The 16,725-nt window shown below is 45.3% G+C and overlaps 1 protein-coding gene across 1 annotated transcript in view; it reads right to left on the bottom strand.

Moving 5' to 3' along the window:
• Positions 1–7,590, bottom strand: part of CDH1 (cadherin 1) — a 34,763-nt gene extending 27,173 nt beyond the window's left edge. Inside the window, exons 1-2 of the mRNA XM_053399880.1 lie at positions 7,402–7,590; positions 6,038–6,155 (exon numbers count right to left, since the gene is read on the bottom strand). Coding sequence (XP_053255855.1) covers positions 6,038–6,155; positions 7,402–7,467 — 184 coding nt within the window. The 5' untranslated portion in view covers positions 7,468–7,590. The remainder of the gene's footprint in view (positions 1–6,037; positions 6,156–7,401) is intronic.
• Between the last annotated feature and the right edge of the window lie 9,135 nt (positions 7,591–16,725).

Raw genomic sequence — 16,725 nt, forward strand, 5'->3', positions numbered from 1 at the left:
ATCCAATAAGATCTCACCTGGCATCTGTTGGGACGCCAACTTGTAGCATCAGCTGCTGCATTTCAACCATGCATATCTCTGTGGTTAAATTCTATACTCAATGGCAAAAATACAGACTCCGTCATCTGAAATGGTCGATGAAGGAAGGAGGACAGACAAATGGTGTGACCAGACATGGTTGCCCCACTCTCCTCTTGCATCGAGACACAGGCTCTGTGTTTGAGCAGTGACATCACCCTGGAGTTTCGCCATGACTTTGAAACTCACAGAACAAGTGTTTCACCTGAAAACTGATTCAGGCGGCTGTCATGTTTGAACACAGACAGAAATTCAGTGGGTGGAAGTGAGCCATCAGGGGCTCGGAATCTGACGCTCTCTAGCCTGGGAAATCAGTGACTCTCTCCAAAGTCACATGAATCCATTTTTTTGGCACATGTCATTCCAGATCAAAATCAACAAGGGAACAAAGCAAAAGGGAGGGCCAGAACCTCTCAGGGGATTCGAGGAAGCTCACTGGACAGGTTTCACTTTTACACTCCAGGACTATTTTGTTCCTGCAGAAAGGACCAGGAATGCATTTTCCTCTCCTCTGAATCTAGGACACAGTTTTAATCTGAAGCTGCTGGTGGGGGGAGTTTGTCATTTGAGCAGGGCTGAAACTTGCACCAAGGCAGGAAATCTGGCTGGCCAGGTGAATTTTTCAGCCCCAGAATCCTACTCAAGTTTTGGGGAGTTACTGCCACCTTCCACTACTTCCTGGGGGAGCACACTTTAGTGCAAAACAAACAGTGTCAGCTGTAGTCGATCAGTCCCTTGATTAAAAAAAGGGGATAAGTTTCCAACCCAGTCAGAGAAGTTCCTCAAAATACAAACACACACTCTCACTCTCTCTCTCTGTGCGAACAGGGCTCTTTAAATTAACCAGTGTTACAACCCTCAAGCTGAGTTTAGCTCCAGCTGGGTGACAGAAACAAGGAAAGGCTACACAGACAGAGACACACACCTGCTGAAAAAATGCACACAAGAGAGATAGAGAGATTATTGCCTAATTACAGGCCAGTTTGTTAGGCCTGCGGAAAGCCCTTTGCTCCAATCAAGGGACTTTGAAGTGCAGCACCTCTGAGGATTAGCAGGGCTGGGGGATCTCACCCTATCATCAATCCCTGTCTTGGCTGCCACATCTGAAAGAGCTCGGTCTAAAGGGCTGCCCAGGTGCACCCCTCTGGGGCTTAAGTGCTACTTAATTTAAAACCCTGTGCCCAGCCAGTGTGTGCACCAGATCCCAAATAGATTAGAGTTTACTCGCTTTCACCTACTCAGTGAAAGGAGAGAGAATATTGTGGATACCACATCCACCACCCCAAAAAAGATCATAGCTCTTCGGGAAAAGCTCAAGGTGATACAGAATTATGCAAGCTTTTAAGTCACACAGACTTCATCAGACAATTGCCCATGTACATCTCAAAGCTTCCACATGCCTGCTCAAATACTGGCTTACCTGTTCTGTATCTCCACCCTGGTGGAAACAGTGCAGCCCACTGCACAGAGCAGCAGCTGCTGCGGGGGAGGCACTGAGTGTTTTGCCCCAGACAAGAACAAAGGGACACTGTCCATATTTATTTCCACCAACCAGCAAATACAAAGATGTCTGGAGGAGAAAAATCCAGTCCCCTCATACCAAAAGGCCTCCTACAAGGAGCAATACACCTTTAGCTACTGTTGTCTTACAACTCTTGTTGGAGGACAAACTTAGAACCCAGCCTTGTACTTTTTCACATGCTTTGAAATACAGCTTCCAATAGCCGCAGCCGATGTGCTGGCTGGGACTGGTGGAAGCTGTAATCCAAAACATATGAAAGGCAGGCACCAGGTTGCCAATTACAATTGGAAAACAAAACATACATTTAAATATCATTTGCATACACTAATTTATATGCATAGATGCACAATTTTAAAATTCCTAACTATAATTTAGATAGCAATACACAATCGAAAAGGCTGTTCCCTGGGTGCCCTGCATGCCTGTTGTCTGGCCGCTCACTGTTGAGGAAGGGCTGTGGCTGAGCATCTGCTCTGCATATCAAAAGGTCTTGAGTTCAATGCCTGGAAGAATCATCTCCAGTGAGGACTGGGAAGGTTTCCTGCCTGAAAACCTGGACAGCCATTGCTGCCAGTCAGCATAGACAATACTGAACTAGATAGGCGAATGATCTGAAGCTTCCAGCTTCCTATGGCCCTAACTTCAACTGGACAGCCTTTCAAATGGGTTCAGCAGTGGACCTTTATCTTGGGCAGCCTTATCAGGAGTTGGCCAAGGCCAAGGCGGTGAGCAATAAGGCTCTAACTCACCCACAAATACCTAGACAGATCTTTCAGGCGCCATCTGGCAAAAAATGCAACTTCACTTCCATGGAGCTTCCTAGATTCCAGGGAGAGTTTGGGGTGCTTTCCTAAACGTAACTGTTTCATTGTCATGTTCCCTTTCATCAAAGTGGGAGCCTTAAAAACCTCTAAAGTGGTACCATTTGGCTCAGGTCAGCATCACAGTATCTCATGCAGGTGACTCTCAACTTATGATGGGGTTACATTTTGGGGAAAGCACCTAAAGCCAAAACTCATGTATAGTCAAAACACACTGAGTTCAGTGGTGGGTGGGATTGTCAAAGTCTTTTTTCCCCCCAGATGCCTGCCCGCTTTTGAGCCCCCTGTTTATTTATTCATTTTAATTTACCAAACCCAAATGTGCTGAATGCGCACCAGTTAAATGTGCCTGAGCTGTGAGTTACCTGTAAACACTTTGTATAGTTCTTTCAAGTGCACAAAGTGCTTTGCAGGCACTATACAGCAACCCTATAAGGTAGATCGGTATTATTAACTCCCCCAATATTGCAGATCGGGTGACAGAGACTGAGCTGGAGCGGACTGCTAACCATTAGAACATAAGAACCACCTGCTGGCTCAGGCCAATGGTTCATCTAGTCCAGCATTCTGTTCTCACAGTGGCCAACCAGATGTCTGTGGGAAACCAGCAAGTGGGACCTGAGCACAAGTGCACTCTCCTGTCCGACAGTTTCTAGCCACTGGTATACAGATGCATACTGCCCAAGGCAGCCTAGTGAGTTTGTAGCAAAGCTGAGGTTCAACCAGATTACTTCCTTGGTTGCATCTCAGTCCTTTCACCACAACGCCAAGCAACTCTCAGATTTGTTACCATAGCAGGAAATCACCAGCACTGACTCACTGGCAACAACCCCCAAAAGCCTGTGATAAGCAGTTCAATTGTGGGAGGCACAAGTGCAATTTACACACGCACACGCACACGACAACCTGACTCAGCTTCCCTCTAATTTTGCAATACAAAAACAAGCAGGAAGTATTGCATGCATATTCACACGCAGAGGCATTGTGTCATCATCGGTAGGCCACCCACTGTCCTCTTTAACTGGGTGAGGTGTGGGGGGAGAAGGTAAAGGGCAATCAAGTACATCCAAATAGGTAGTGATATCCTTCGATGTCCTGATGAAGAGTTCTGCGCAATTCAAAAGCTTGCAGAATCCTCCACCAAGTAGCACCATAGTATGGCACAAAACAGAGACACTCACTTACTCTTTAAGACTATTAAGGAGTGCCTGGTCCTGCCAATTCTGACTGGCAGTGGTTTCCCAAGGTTCTTCCTAGCACTACAAGTTGGCAGTGCCTGGGATTGAAACTGGTACTTTCCACTTGCAAGCAGGTGCTTTTCTACTGAGCGATGACTGCTCTAGTTCCAGGATCAATACAGCAACTCTTGCACCCTGCACTAAGATACACTAAAGACGATATTAATGAACAAAAATGCTTATAAACAAAAAAGATACACCATTCTAGCAGAAAGTGGGCAGTTGTTATTTACATATCTGGCTGCTAAACATCCAGTGTTCTGCCATCAGCTATGCCAATTGTTGGTTTCCTTCAGGACTCATGTGCCTTTTAACAGTCTTTACACTTTCACAGTTAACCACAAACAGGTTTCCAATTCTGGAAAAATGTTTCAGAATGCCAGAGTCTCTGGTCTGTTGGAAGCCAATAAAATATTTTCTAAGCTCATGTCATTAGCTTCATTGTGATGATGAGCAATATGTGCATTTATACAACTTTCTCTGCTTCCCCCTCTGCCTTATCCAACTTAGCACTAAGAACGAAAATAAGTATGTCTCTCCCTCCCACTTTGTCTGCATTTTGAGACAAGTGTGCTAACTCCACTTTGCAGTTAAGATCAACTGCATTGGGTGTGTACCACATTCTTGCCAAGAACCTGAGTCAAGTTTAGCTTGCTTACCTGAGGCTTAAATCTGTCCCTTTAAAATCAGTTAATCACCACTGAAAAAGTGAGCCCTTTCCCTTTCACAGGAGCAAAGTATGACCTTCACAAGTCTAGATGTTTTGGACTACAACTCCCATCAACCCCAGACAGCACCGGGCAGCCAAAAACCTGTGTTGCACAACATCTGTGAACGCTTTGTTCCACTGTCCCCACATTCACTAATAGTGTTGCTATGATCTGAGTCTCTATAAGAATGGATTTTAGTAACTGGCAAGAAAGAACATGGGGAAGGGCAAGACTTTCAAAAGCCTCTCTTTTTTAAATTCTTGACATTACTAGTAAGATCTGTTACTTAAAAGTTTGGCTGTCTTAACCTTTATTTGATTAAATGCCAATAATAAAAGCTGCATAAGCATGATGATGATTATTATTTCAGGGGTCTGGCCTTGCATTCAACCAGGGTAAGAGGACATGGAGAGGAAGAGGTCAGGACATAGGATAGCGACCTGCAAAGCCAGCTCAAATTCAGGATTATTTCATGATCACCAGCCAAGGTCAACGGTCAAGAGCCAATCTTTTTCACAGCAGAACGGAAAATAAGACTCCAAGCCGATTCCATGTGAAACAAGGTAAATGATTCACAAAGGATTATTGACATGGCCCGCAGCCCGCCTCGTCATGCTAACGAAACTACGATAAGCAGAAAAGCAGGAAGCCCCTGATTGGGCTGCCAGGTAACCAGTCAAGAGCGATAGTCAAAGTTCAGATGAACAAACACAAGCAACACACCCAGCAGCTGCGGGTTGGAACAAGTCAGCGTCTCCCTACCATCAGGCTCCACCTTGAATCGCTGGAGGGGGAAAGGGCAGGTTTGAAGCTACCTGAACTTCTTGTTAACACTTTGGTGGCTGAAAATGCCTCCTCCCGTCTCTATAAACTACTTAGGTTTATACCAGAGGACTGAAGAGCAGTCTCCTCCAGTCCAGTCACAAGCAGACAACAGCAGTGCTTCAGATTAAGGGACAAAAACCTGGTGCCATTAACGTGCCCCAAATATGAGAGCTTCAGAGCTTCTTAGGTGGCAATCTGCACTCCCAGCTGGACACATATTCATATGCAGCTGAGCTGAGAGTCTAGATTCACCAACTTTCTTCCATTTATCATTCATAAACTTGCACTTTTTGTGCTTTGCAGAATAGCCTTTTCATTATCCCTATCACCTTGAAAGGCAAGTTGTTATACCCATTTTACAGACTAAAGAATAGCTTGCCCAGCAGTCAATCAGTTTCCCCTTACGGAAGGAGGAAGTAATCATCCAGTGAATCTACAAGTGAGCCGAAGCCCGGGGCATGTAATTTCTGTTATTATTTGTATTTACCTTATGGGTTCTACAGCCTGTTTTTTCTCACAGGATTGTTCACACTTATCGCTTGTGAGTCATCCTTCGCCAGAAGAATGAGCTGCAATAACATTAAGGAAACAGGGCACTTTCTTGTCCCTGGAAACTCCCAGATAGTGACATCACAGCAGGGGGCTTGGGCTCTGCTCTTTAGCATACTTAGCAGAATGATGAATCCAGCCCCCTAAATACATTATTGTGTTTTAAAGAAAGAGACTGGGCTACGCAGCAAATTTGACAAGGTTATTCTGTGATTATGGACAAGTAAAGGAAGAATGCCCCACCCGCAAATGGAAATCTTAAGGAGAGAGGGAGTATTAAGAAATATCTCTTACCCTTGCCCAACACACGATATCTTTCCAAGTTAGACCGGGGCACATTGAAAGTGTAAGCCTGTTGACTGAAGCCTGGTTGACAATGGGCTGCCGTCTCCTCACAAAGCCACCTTCCAGTCTAGCATGCAGGAAAAATAAGGATGAATCAAGAGGCAGCAAAAACCACCTCCCTTGAGCTTCAAGGAAAGCAGCCACTTTTAAGCCTGCCTGATAGAACTTTTTTCGTGGTGAGTCAGGGAGAGCCCCCAAATCCTTCCACCTGCGATAGTTAAGCATTTTGCCCATGTCTCTTTCAAACTTTCTAACCAAGGCTACTCACATAACTCTTTAGTATCTATCTTGGTTGGGGCAGGGGGAATGTTTTTAGGGGCCCCAATGACGGTCAGAGGGTCTCTTATGATACAAGAACAATGAGAGGCAAGTTTATGAACAATTACATGGGAAAGGATCCTTTCATTTCTCTCCAACGAAAGTAAAAGAGCATTCATTTAAATTGGCACAAACGTGGTACCGATTCCTCACACCTTGATAACTCATCTATTGTGCTGCAAGAGGGGGGGATCCAGGTACATTCTAACATATGTGGTGGACATAACCCTTTAATAAAGGGGTTCTGGACAAAAGGTTTTTGTGAAATTACATTAAATACAGGACACACTTTAGCACCAGCCCCTTAATGGCTCTTTTATACATTTTCACTAAGGAAGAAATCACAATAGGTTTTAAATAATGTCGATTTCACTTTCTGGTTTCTCTTCAAATCATATGAACCTTTCTGGCACGTACAGTGGTAGCAAGAAACTGGAAACAAGCAAATTGTAACCTGAAAGGAGACAAATCTGAACCATTGCCTTGACTGACAACTAAGTCAAATAAACCTTCCACAACCAAAAATATAGTTTTCAGAAGAAGGTGGATTGTTTTATAATTCATGTGGTCCAAAAAGAACATGACTGCAGCCCACCACTGACTCCTACTTCCTTCTGGAAAGTTATTTTGGGATAACATATAATAATATCTTTATTGTACCACAGCTTCAGAGAAGGAAGATGTTTGAAACTGTGACCTTTATTTCAAACTGTGGGATGCAACACTGCAAGCTTATGTTCTCTGCACAAAACTTCCCTGCCCGTCGCCCGTTTACTACATTTTATTATTATTATTATTATTATTATTATTATTATTATTATTATTATTATTATTTGCTATCTATACATATATCTGTACACTACACTTAACCCAAAAGTTTTAGCAGAAATAGTTTGAAGAAAGGAGAAATGCTCCCTCTTTGAGAGCAGGGTGGGCTTCGGCGGCAGCGGGGAGGCTGGACGTACCCCGTGAGCGCCCCGTGAGGCCCCTCTTACCTGTAAGAGCAGCAGGAATAAGCAAAGCCCCGACGGGCGTCCCGGCAGTGGCAGCAGCATTGCCATCGTGCAAGCGCAAGCGTCGAGCGCTAGGCAGTTTCTGGCCCTGGGCGCGCACTCGGCTCAGGCAGGTGCGATGCCCCGCCCTAAAACGAGGCTCCGCCCCATCTGTGAAGAGGGGCGGGGCTCCACGCCAGCGTCACTCTTTTCCTCAGGCCAAGCCAGAGCCCCCATTGAACCCGAAGCGGGGGAGCAGGAGAGGGAACGTGCCGGAGTGTTTCTCTGCTCCTTGCAAGGAGAAAAGTAGCGGCGTAGCGAGAACCCTCCCTCTGCAACTGCGAGACTAGCTTTCTGCTTACAGGCAATCTTGCCTTTTCCTCCTGAATGGGGAAATCCCCTCTGCCGTGCTTCACGTGAAGGGGTGGGGAGGCGGGGGGGCTGTGGTGCCTTTCTGCACGAACCCCTTTAAAAGCGCGGGCGGGCTCACTGGCGCCTCCCTTCGGCACCAGCACGTCCTGAAGCTGTACTCCTCGTGGAATCGCTCGGAGTGGGTCTCCCGGGGTAGCGGCACTAATCCGAATTAAGCACCCGTGCTTCTAGTATCTGGGTAGCACCCCCAAACCTCGCCGGATGGGCTATGCCGCATTGAAGTTCACCTTCCTGCTCCCATGTTTCCCATCCGGAAGCCCCTCATACCAGTTGCTTCCCCCTCTTTCAGCTACGCTGGGGAGAAAAAGGTGGTGAGAGCGATTTTCTCTCGAGGAGGCTCTGTGGGGCGCTCGCCACGTCTGAGACTAGAGAGCAGGGCTACATTTGTAACAGGGCTCAGCCTGGGCTCCTATTGCCAAGGACAGGGCAAATGGGGCACTGCCCACCGACCTCATTCTATCCTCAGCCACCCCCGCCGGTCTGCCTGCCTTTCTCACTTGCAAACTGGTCCAGGGGGTGGCACCCCCGGCCAGTTGACGCCTCCACCTCAGTCCTGCCCTTTCAGAATTCAGGAAGAGAGGAGGAGGCGGTGGAGGCGGGCAAAATTAAGTGAGTTATTAGCCCTGCCTGTCATGGGCTCCAGATGCACTTGATGTTGGGCAGCATCACATTTAAGATTTAGGGCAGTGTGGGTGGCTTCCCTGCACAGGGCGCTGAGCCAAGGAAGCACAAAATTGAAAAATAGTTGAGAAGATCCATTTGGGGGCACCAAATTTTGGGCTCCCTCAGGGTGCCATATTACCAACGATTACCAAAGGCTGCCCCTGTTTTGGGTTCCCTGCCTTCTGCTTCACCAGTCCCAATGGTTTACTCTCTAGGAAGTGTGTTTAGCATTGCATATTTAAACATAGTCTAGCTCAGTATTGTCTGCAATGACTGGCAACAACCCTCCAAGAAATCAAGCAGGGGACTTTCTGGTTTTTTTTTAATAAATTTTTTATTAGTTTTCCAACATGAATTAAACACATTACAACTCACAATACATAGACAAACAAACATATAAACACGTATAATTTCATAACCTCTTTTTCTTAAACCTTATTTCACCGACTTCCCCATGCCTCCCTTTTCTGCATCCCTGTTTTAAAATTTTCCAGCAACCCCTGATTTCAATTAACTTATAATTCACTTTCTTTAATCCTTCTTCTCTTACCCAATCATTTACCACTGCAATTCTGTTTTACATTACCCATGACATTTTAGCACTCATTAATTTTACAACAGTTCTTAAGATAAACTTTATATTTCTTCCAATCTTCTTCCACCGTCTCTTTTCCTTGGTCACGGATTCTGCCAGTCATCTCAGCCAGTCCCATGTACTCTATCACCTTCGTCTGCCACTCTTCCAGCGTGGGTAGTTCCTGTGTCTTCCAATACTTTGCTAAAAGAACTCTTGCTGCTGTTGTAGCATACATAAAGAACGTCCTATCTTTCCTTGACACCAAGCAGGGGACTTTCTGAGCTCTACCTGGAGATTGAACTTGGGGGTTTCTGCATGCAAAGCAGCAGCTCTACCACTAAGCTCTGACCCTCTCTTCAATACATTGCTATGACAGGTACAGGCCTCACTGTTTGTAATTGTCCCAATAAATATGTCCTTGGGGCAGTGGCGTAGCGCGGGGGGTGCAGGGGGGCCAGGCACAACATCTGGGGGGTGCGCGCGAGAGTGTTAAAATCCACGGGTTAGGGGGAGCAAATTACTTGCCTTGCCCCGGGTGCTGACAACCCACGCTACACCACTGCCTTGGGGAAAGCATTTCTGGTGGATGCTTTCAGCCTATAGAGCTCTCTTTGCCCCAGAGGAAATCTGAGTGTCTTTGGAAAGAATCATGACACCTTTTTATCTAGGAAATAAATTATAGCTAGGGATAATGGATCCTTTCAAGATCAGGCTTCGTTATTTACTTAAAACATTTTTATCCTACTCTTCATTCTCCTCCTGCAAAAAAAAAAGGTGGTTTAACTAATTTCGGTGAGAAGACAGTTCCTGTGCTAAGCATTATGATCTAAGAGGCATGATACAAAAGGAAAAAAGGACTGGAGGAGGAAGAAAGAAAACACAAGCATTCTTTCTTTGTTTAAAAAGTTCTTGTAATGAGGGAGAGGCACTACTGTCTCATCCCATCTTTGTCCCACTCCTGACAGAATGGCCACTGCTGATGACAGTTGAAGGAAAAGCCCAATGGAGTTGGGCTTTAGCTGAGCAGATTTTAACATTCCTAAAATTGCTTTTGGGTTACCGAACACGTTTTCTGAATATTAGCATGACTGGGACAGGTGAGGCTTCAAATACACCTGCACAGCACTTGCCCTATGCTGCCACCTGCTGAGGAGAGGGATCCACAAAAGCTACAATAGCCTTGGGTACAAGTCTCCAAGGCTGTGTTGTAAGGGGCGGGACTTCCTCATCTCTGTGGGGGCTCCAGACTATGGCAGGCTGATTGGATAAACCCTTTTGCTGCCACAGTCAAAGTCTGCCTCATGGACAGCCCAGCTGCACAAGTAAACTAAGTGGTATTAGGCACATCTGTGCCACCTTGACATCCTTGGAGGAAAGGTGGGATATAAATGCAATAACAAATAAATACAGCGAGGAGAACCATGGAGGGTAAGCCCAAAGGGCCCCACAAGGTTCTGCCCTAACCAAATTGACCTGGCAGGTTGAAATCCAGAGCCTAAGGGAGAAAGGCAGTCTCTGCAGTGTAACCTCCTTCCCAGAAGGAGTGCTCTGAGTTCAGGGTTTGAGCCCACCATTCCTCTTATCCCAGCTGATTATACATTCTATGGCTGTTAAGGAGCCTCATTCAGTGCTACTATTTTTTTATTTTTACTGATACTTCTGCAAACCTGAGACTCCTGGCCAACCCCCCATGCATGTTGATATTACCTTCCTGTTTGGGAGTTCACTATTAGAAAAGAGTTGCCTCCTTGGAGGTTGCATTTGCCCAGGGCCACCAATAGCTAACTGCCTGCCCACCCATTTTTGCTTGTCAGCCCAGCAGCATTCCCTGTCATTTGGATCTGCCCTCAGCCTGGCAGTCACCCATAAACAGATTAAAAGAGAAAGGAGGGGGGAATTCGTTGAAGAAGGAAGAACCTGCCAGGTGAGAATAGGGACTGGCGATTGGCAGCAGGCCCATGTGCCCTGAAGCAGGCAAGGCTGGAGAAGAGGCAAAGCAAAATGGGATGGGGTGGGCAAGATCTTTTCATCCTAGCTAATCTGCTGCCCCACCCACTCCCCCAAAGGGACTACTAGATTCAGCCAATTCCCTCTTCAGCTGAGCTTCCAGAGGCAGCTGTTTCTTGGAATTTACCCCCTTGAGTTGCAGCCAATATGGCCAATGATCAGGAATTATGGGAGCTGTATTTCAACAACTGGCATAAAAGCAATGATGGTTGAAAAGCAATGACAAACCTAGACAGCATCTTAAAAAGCAGAGACATCACCTTGCCAACAAAGGTCCGTATAGTTAAAGCTATGGTTTTCCTGGTGGTGATGTATGGTGAGAGCTGGACCGTAAAGAAGGCTGATCGCCAAAGAATTGATGCTTTTGAATTATGGTGCTGGAGGAGACTCTTGAGAGTCCCATGGACTGCAAGAAGATCAATCCTATCCATTCTTAAGGAAATCAGCCCTGAGTGCTCACTGGAAGGACAGATCCTGAAGCTGAGGCTCCAGTACTTTGGCCACCTCATGAGAAGAGAAGACTCCCTGGAAAAGACCCTGATGTTGGGAAAGATGGAGGGCACAAGGAGAAGGGGACGACAGAGGACGAGATGGTTGGACAGTGTACTCGAAGCTACCAGCATGAGTTTGACAGTGGAAGACAGGAGTGCCTGGGGTGCTCTGGTCCATGGGGTCACAAAGAGTTGGACACGACACGACTAAACAACAACAACAGTTCAGCAACATCTGGAGAGTCACAGGTTAGCCCCTTCTGTTTTGAAGTTTCATTGGTTTCAGCACATAATGCTAAAAAGCTGTGGCTTTTTAAAGTGCTCAAGTTATGACTGCATCATGCTGTCATTTATTTTAATTTTTTTTAAGTGTTTGGAAGAAAATTCAAATCCTATACCCACTTACAGGGGAGTAAGTCTCACTGAACTCACTGAGTAGTGTTATATAGTGTTTCACCAGACAGGTCCTTGCCCTGAAAGGGTTACAGTATAAAATGCAGGAAAAAGGAAACAAAGGGGAAAATTTCAATTCAAGTATTTAGCCTTCAATTCTATATCCACCTAGCTAGCAGTAAAATCCATTGAACTTAATGGGATTGTTTCACAGTGGACATGCACATCTGAAATCCTTTCAGCCATACCTCAGTCATTGTGTCTCAGCCTAATCTACCTCACAGGACTGCTTTAGCATCTTGCTTGCTTATTTTTGAGAACTGTAATCAGGAAGTGATATGGTCTGACCCTCCAGAAAAGTCATTAAGCATTTCATCAAGACCATCAGCCATTTTACAAGTGGTTCATGAGAAAAAATGTTTGGGAACTGTTAGTCTAGCCCACACTACAATCAGTCTGTCACAATATCACTCATCAGCCAGAAGCTGATACAACTTCAGTATTTCAAGTGGGAGGGAGGGAAAGTCACACTTTAGAAAGAGAAGAACAGAACCATTCACCAGAAGAGAAGACTTTTGTGGGATGTTATGTGATAATCCAGTGGTGTGGCTGGGGGAGGGGGGATGGGGTAGTGGCCCCAGGCACAAAATTCTGAGGAGGCACAACCAGGTGTCTCCACACAGGTGCCAGCTTCCCAGGGGCGTAGCCAGGACTTTTGTAAGCGGGGGAGGGGGCTTAGGAGGCAGCGTTTCTGATCAGGTGGTGCTGGAACTCCCAGCCATTTCTGCTTCAAGAAATCCTAAGCACATCCATTCAGAAGCAAGCTGTGCTGAGTCTTCTCTCCAGGAAGTTTTTATCTTCAGGGGGTTTTCTTTCCAGGAAGTGTTTAGGATTGCATACTTAAGCATACTTCTTCTATCTTTCCACAAGGGCCAACACTGATGCCGAAATCCAGCATTGCCTGAGCTCTGCGAGTGCAGCTTTCTCCTGATTGAAGTGCAGAGTGTTTGAGGACCAGGACATTCGCAGGGAAACCAAAATGTTTGTTTACAAGGCTATTGTACTACCAACCTTACTATATGCTTGTGAAACATGGACCACTTATAAACGCCATCTCCAACTCCTCGAAAGATTCCATCAACGGTGTCTCTGAAAAATTTTACACATCACTTGGGAAGACAGGCTAACTAATATCAGTGTACTGGAAGAAGCAAAGGTCTCCAGTGTTGAAGCAATGATTCTTCAACATCAACTTTGTTGGTCATGTTGTGCGGATGCCTGATGATCATCTTCCAAAGTAACTACTCTATTCCAAACTTAAAAATGGAAAGCGTAATGCTGGTGGTCAACAAAAGCAGTTTAAAGACTGTCTCAAGGCAAATCTAAAAAAATGTAGTATAAACACTGACAGCTGGGAAACACTGGCCTGTGAACGCTCCAGTTGGAGAACAGCCTTTACCAAAGGTGTCATGGGCTTTGAAGACACTCAAACTCAGGACACAAGGGAGAAATGTGCTAAGAGGAAGGCACGCTTGGCAAATCCACACCATGATCAACTCCCGCCCGGAAACAAATGTCCCCACTGTGGAAGGACATGTGGATCCAGAATTGGCCTCCACAGTCACTTACGGGCTCATTGTTAAAACCGTGTTTATGGAAGACAATCTTACTCAGCTACGAGTGATCACCAAAGAAAGAAAGAAAGAAAAAAGAAACTTAAGCACTGTCAGGAACTCCTCTGCTGACTCAGATTGGCCGCTGTTCCCCCACCCACAAAACTGAATGGTTTTGAAAGCACCCAAGAGCTTTATTTTCCTCCATCCTATAGACACAGATTGATGGTGACAGAATCTCTTCTGGATCAGAGCCCACTTGCGATACTGGGAGTCAAGCCAGCTGAGTGGCTTTAGGATTTGGAGATTTACAATGTGTTTGTTGTTTTCATTATGTTTGTATTTTATTGTGTTTTTCTTCTCCCCTATTGGGCTCAGCAGCAGCAGTGACAGCACCAGGAAAAAAATTGCAGGGCGAGGGACAGAAAGCACAAAGTACATGTCCAAATGGGTGAGATACGCCCACAATAAAACTGCCATCCTAAACATATTTTTTCCTGAAATAAGTAATTTAGGTCACGTTTTTTATATGGTATGTATTAAGAAATTTAAATTACAGTAAGGAGAAAGGCTTTCAAAGAAGGTAGAGTCGCTCCACAAACATTGCCTTGATATACTGTACAAATTAGACAAGCAGAACACTTTCTTCAGGAAACAGTTCCTTTTGAACCAGTGCAGGCAGAACCAGGAATGTAGATTTGGAAGGAAAGTAAGAGCAAACTGAGATATCTGGGCCCTATACAGCCAAGAAACTGACAGCACGTTGTGTGTCTAAAGAGCAGTCTGTCTGTTGTCACTCACTGAGAAGGAACTGCACTGAGAAGGAACTGAGAAATATGTAGATATAAAATAGTCAAATAGGCTGATTTTTATGCACTTTTGATTAAAAAAAATTAAGAGAAGAAAAATCCAGAGTCTCCTTGGAAGCATTGGAAAACCTGAGGCTTCAAAATGTGGAAAAATTTGTTGTTCTGACATTTTTGTATACCATGGTACCTTGGTTTACAACCATAATCCGTTCCGGAGGTCCGGTTGTAAACCAAAACAGGTTGTAACCCAAGGTGTGCTTTCACCAATGGGGCCTCCCCACAAAAAATTGGTTGTAATAAATAATAATGGGTTGTAATCCAAAAAAAGGGACACACACTTCCGGGTTTGACGTGGTTGTAACCCAAAACGGTTGTAATCCAAAGCGGTTGCAAACCAAGGTACCACTGTATTCTGTTGTTCTTGCCTCCTGGATTGTGTAGTGGCATAACTCTGGTGCCAGCTTAATGAGATCATTGGATTACTTTGCCCATTGCCATAAGATCCTTAATTTATTTAGCAAACTTGTTCAACCAAGGACCCCTGGTCTGTAGGCTGCTCTGGCCAGGAACCTCCTTTCTTCACCTCTTTGCTCAGGCAACACCTCTTTTTGTTACCTCAGTATGGTCACTAAACTTTGGTGTGTGTTGATAGTGTAAGTCAAGGACAAGGAACATCTGGTGCCCTCCAGATGCTGCTGGACTCCAGCTCCCATCATCCCTGACCACTGGCCAGGCAGGCTGCTGGGAGATAGCAGTCCAACAGTAACTAGAAGGTCACAGTTGTTAGTTGTTCCCCACCTGCAGATAAAGGTGTCAGGTTTCACTGTTACAGTTGCATCATGGCATTCCTTCTCGCTGCACTCCTCCCAGTGGTCATTTCTCCTCTGGTCACTGTGGATACACAACCTGACAGTCTCCAGGCACTGCTATCATCTGCAAAGGAATCCCATACAGCTGGGTGAATGTTGCCAGCCTTCATGTCACATTTGTAGATAGGGCCATCTTTACCAAGGGGTGCGGGGCACCCAGGTGCTGAATTCTGGAGGGGGGGCCAGGCGCCCGCTGCTGAAGCTCTTAACTATCTACCTGTTATGAAATAATTTTGATCAAGCTAGAAAAACAAAATACATATATACCTAGGTATTACCGAAATGCATACCTACTGTTTCACTAAAGGACTTTCGATTTTGTGCGCTCATTTACCAAAGATGCACCGTGCCAGCAGCGGCACTTGTCAGACTCAACAATGGCACTCATTATTCTCAACTGTGCCGTGTACACAAAATTAACTATATTTGGGGGCGCTGGGTAGATCTTTGTACCCCGGCAAAGCATATGCTAAAGATGGCCCTGTTTGCAGACATCTTTGTAACACAGAACTGGCCTTCCAAAAGGCCTAGTGCCTGAAGCCAGCTCTCCTCAAAACACGTCCTTGAGGATCCTGCCATCTACCAGAGAAAATGGTACTTTATCTTAGGACATGTTCCCATCATGGTTTGCCTATCAGGTTTGTGTAAATAGATAGATATACCCAGTGCTTTAAAAAAAAAAAAAAAGTTTAGGGGTACTCTCATTTTGACTCAAGAAAACCACCATTTTATAGTTTAAATCGGAAAAAATAAACACAGTAAGTGGACAAAAATACTAAGATTCACAAAATGTTTAGGAATATGCGTACCCCTGCATCTCCCCCAGAAAAAAACCACTGGATATACCGCTGCTTGATGTGATTCTAATAAAAGTTATCCATCTCACTTCCTGACACATTTGTCTTGAAAGCACTCCACTACAAGATGGTGAGGACTGGGGTGTAAAAACTGAAGTTAATTAGATATATTTTAAATTATGTCATTTATATCCCACCAAGGAGTTCAAAGTAGCATATTGGGTTTTCCCCAACCCCCCTAAACATTTCATCCTCATAACAACAATGTGAGGTAGGTTAGGCTAAGTGAGAGTGACTGGGCCCAAGGACACCCAGTGAGCTTTGTGCTGACTCTGCACTCCATGGCTACTAAGCAGCCTCACTCACTCAGTGCTCCCTAAGGCTTTTTAAAATAAAAAAGTGAAAAACCTCTGCAAACGTGAGAACATTCACTACAGTGGTACCTCAGGTTAAGAACTTAATTCATTCTCAAGGTCCGTTCTTAACCTGAAACTGTTCTTAACCTGAGGTACCACTTTAGCTAATGGGGCCTCCCGCTGCCACCACCACATGATTTCTGTTCTCATCCTGAAGCAAAGTTCTTAACCCGAGGTACTATTTCTGGGTTAGCGGAGTCTGTAACCTGAAGCGTCTGTTACCTGAGGTACCACTAGATTAGAAAAGAGGTTGTGTTTGC

Source organism: Podarcis raffonei, chromosome 8 (assembly GCF_027172205.1).
Source record: "Podarcis raffonei isolate rPodRaf1 chromosome 8, rPodRaf1.pri, whole genome shotgun sequence".
NCBI lineage: Eukaryota > Metazoa > Chordata > Lepidosauria > Squamata > Lacertidae > Podarcis > Podarcis raffonei.